We start from the raw sequence: 1,887 nt of genomic DNA, 5'->3' as shown, positions 1-1,887 counted from the left end.
GTAAGATGTTACCTGGCCCTTCTGTGGGCAAAATTTTGGTTGAAGATGTGACTTAGGCAGAGGATGAACCCAAATAAGAATGTCCAGTAGAGTCTGAGAAGCTGGATAGTTCTAATGGTCCTCTAGAAATAGAGAAAGAAAAGGAGAAGGAGGTAGTATTGAGAACTTTCCCAAGACTGCCACCTCATTTTCCTCAATTATTGAAGAAAAAAACTGATGATACAAAATTTAGCAAGTTCATGGTAATGCTCAACCAGTTGACGGTGAATGTACCATTGGTTGAGGCACTTGAGCAAATGCCAGGATACACGAAGTTTATGAAATACCTTGTCATGAAGAAATGGAAGGTTATCCATGAGCCGGAGGACAATCTCCATCATTGTAGTGCTATCTTCACAAGGTTTTTAGTGCAGAAAAAGGCAGATCCGGGTGCATTTACCATTCTATGCACTGTTAGGTCCCTGAACTTTACAAAAACACTATGCGATTTGGGAGCCAGTATAAACCTAATTCCACTCTCTGTGTATAAGAAATTAGGTTTGGGGGATCCTACCCTGAGAAACATGCAATTGGTGATGGCAGATAGGTCTGTGAAGCTGCCAGTAGGCATATTACATAATATATTGGTAAAGATGTCCGACTTTATATTGCCTGCTAATTTTGTAGTCCTAGACTGTGAGGTAGACTTCAAAGTGCCCATCATCCTGGGTAGACCATTCCTTGCAACTTGGAGAGTGATAGTGGACATGGAGATGAATGAGCTGAAGTTCTGACTCAACGCCAAAAAGAAAGATTCAAAATACACTCATCCATGACACAGAAAAAGAAGAAGAGTGTTCTCTCAATTGTGGATATATTCTATGAAGATGGTAAAGAGGTATCAACAGGTTTTTTTGGCGAAGTCTGAGTAATCAAGATAACCAAGTCGTGTAGCGACATTAAATCATGCACTACTGGGACGCAACCCAAAATTTTTATGGTCCAGCAAATTATTTATTTTTATAGTTAGGGTATAAGTTCAAAGAAGGTGGAATCGATATATCCAACCAAGTGTTCCTGACAATATATTTGACGGGCTGTCACAATTATGATAAGCCATCAGATTCATCGTCAGAGACATCAGCTCTGAGGTAGGTTCTGTTAAGGCTGACAACATTTGTGATGGGCTATCACACTTGTAATAAGCCATTAGAAAATGTCATCAGAAACATCCCAAAATTATCTATTATAAAAGCCTAGGCCCGGGTGAAAAAATCTGACCTGGCCCACAACATTGTCTTTCCACCTTCCCGCATGTTTTCTCTATTTACTTTAATTTTTATTTTCTTTCCATATTTAGTTTATTTTCTTCCCTTCCTAAAGTTTTTCCAAGTAAAACAAAAGAAAACTTCCTTGTGTGTGTAGATTTGAAATCAAAATCAGGAATCTTCTTTCCTTTATTTCCTCTTAATCATATAACCAAGTGAAGGCACCTATCAAGTATGCTCAAAACCTAACTTCTCTCTTCAGTTAGTAAGTAATAACTTGATGTGAACTAAATTTCCCAAGAAAATTGATTCAAGTATAGATACCAATGTGTAAAAATTAAGAACTAGGGTTTGCTATGCAAGCTTGAAACTTGAAAGCTCAGCCCAAAAATGAGAATTGATGGAGTTTTAATAAAAAAAATGGGATAAAATTTAAGTTAAAATCAAGTTGGAGTTCTATTTAGAGCTGATGACATTCATGATAAGCTATCACATTTGTGATGGCTTATCAGAAATGTCGTCAGAAGTTGATAAGAATTTTGTGGGTTCTGTTTAGAGATGACGACATTTATGATAAGCTATCACATTTGTGATGGCTTATCAGAAATGTCGTCATACCTGGGATCTGAAGCATAAATAA

General features: G+C 37.2%; 1 protein-coding gene across 1 annotated transcript; it reads left to right on the top strand.

Moving 5' to 3' along the window:
* Positions 1–239: 239 nt before the first annotated feature.
* LOC124893735 lies at positions 240–773 on the top strand. Its single transcript, XM_047404612.1, has one exon. The coding sequence runs from the start codon at positions 240–242 to the stop codon at positions 771–773; it is 534 nt and encodes a 177-aa protein (XP_047260568.1).
* Positions 774–1,887: the final 1,114 nt, after the last annotated feature.

The sequence above is a fragment of the Capsicum annuum genome, unplaced genomic scaffold (genome assembly GCF_002878395.1).
Source record: "Capsicum annuum cultivar UCD-10X-F1 unplaced genomic scaffold, UCD10Xv1.1 ctg64549, whole genome shotgun sequence".
Lineage (NCBI taxonomy): Eukaryota > Viridiplantae > Streptophyta > Magnoliopsida > Solanales > Solanaceae > Capsicum > Capsicum annuum.
The sequence above is the reverse complement of the archived record's forward strand: the minus strand, read 5'-3'. Positions and strand labels throughout refer to the sequence as shown.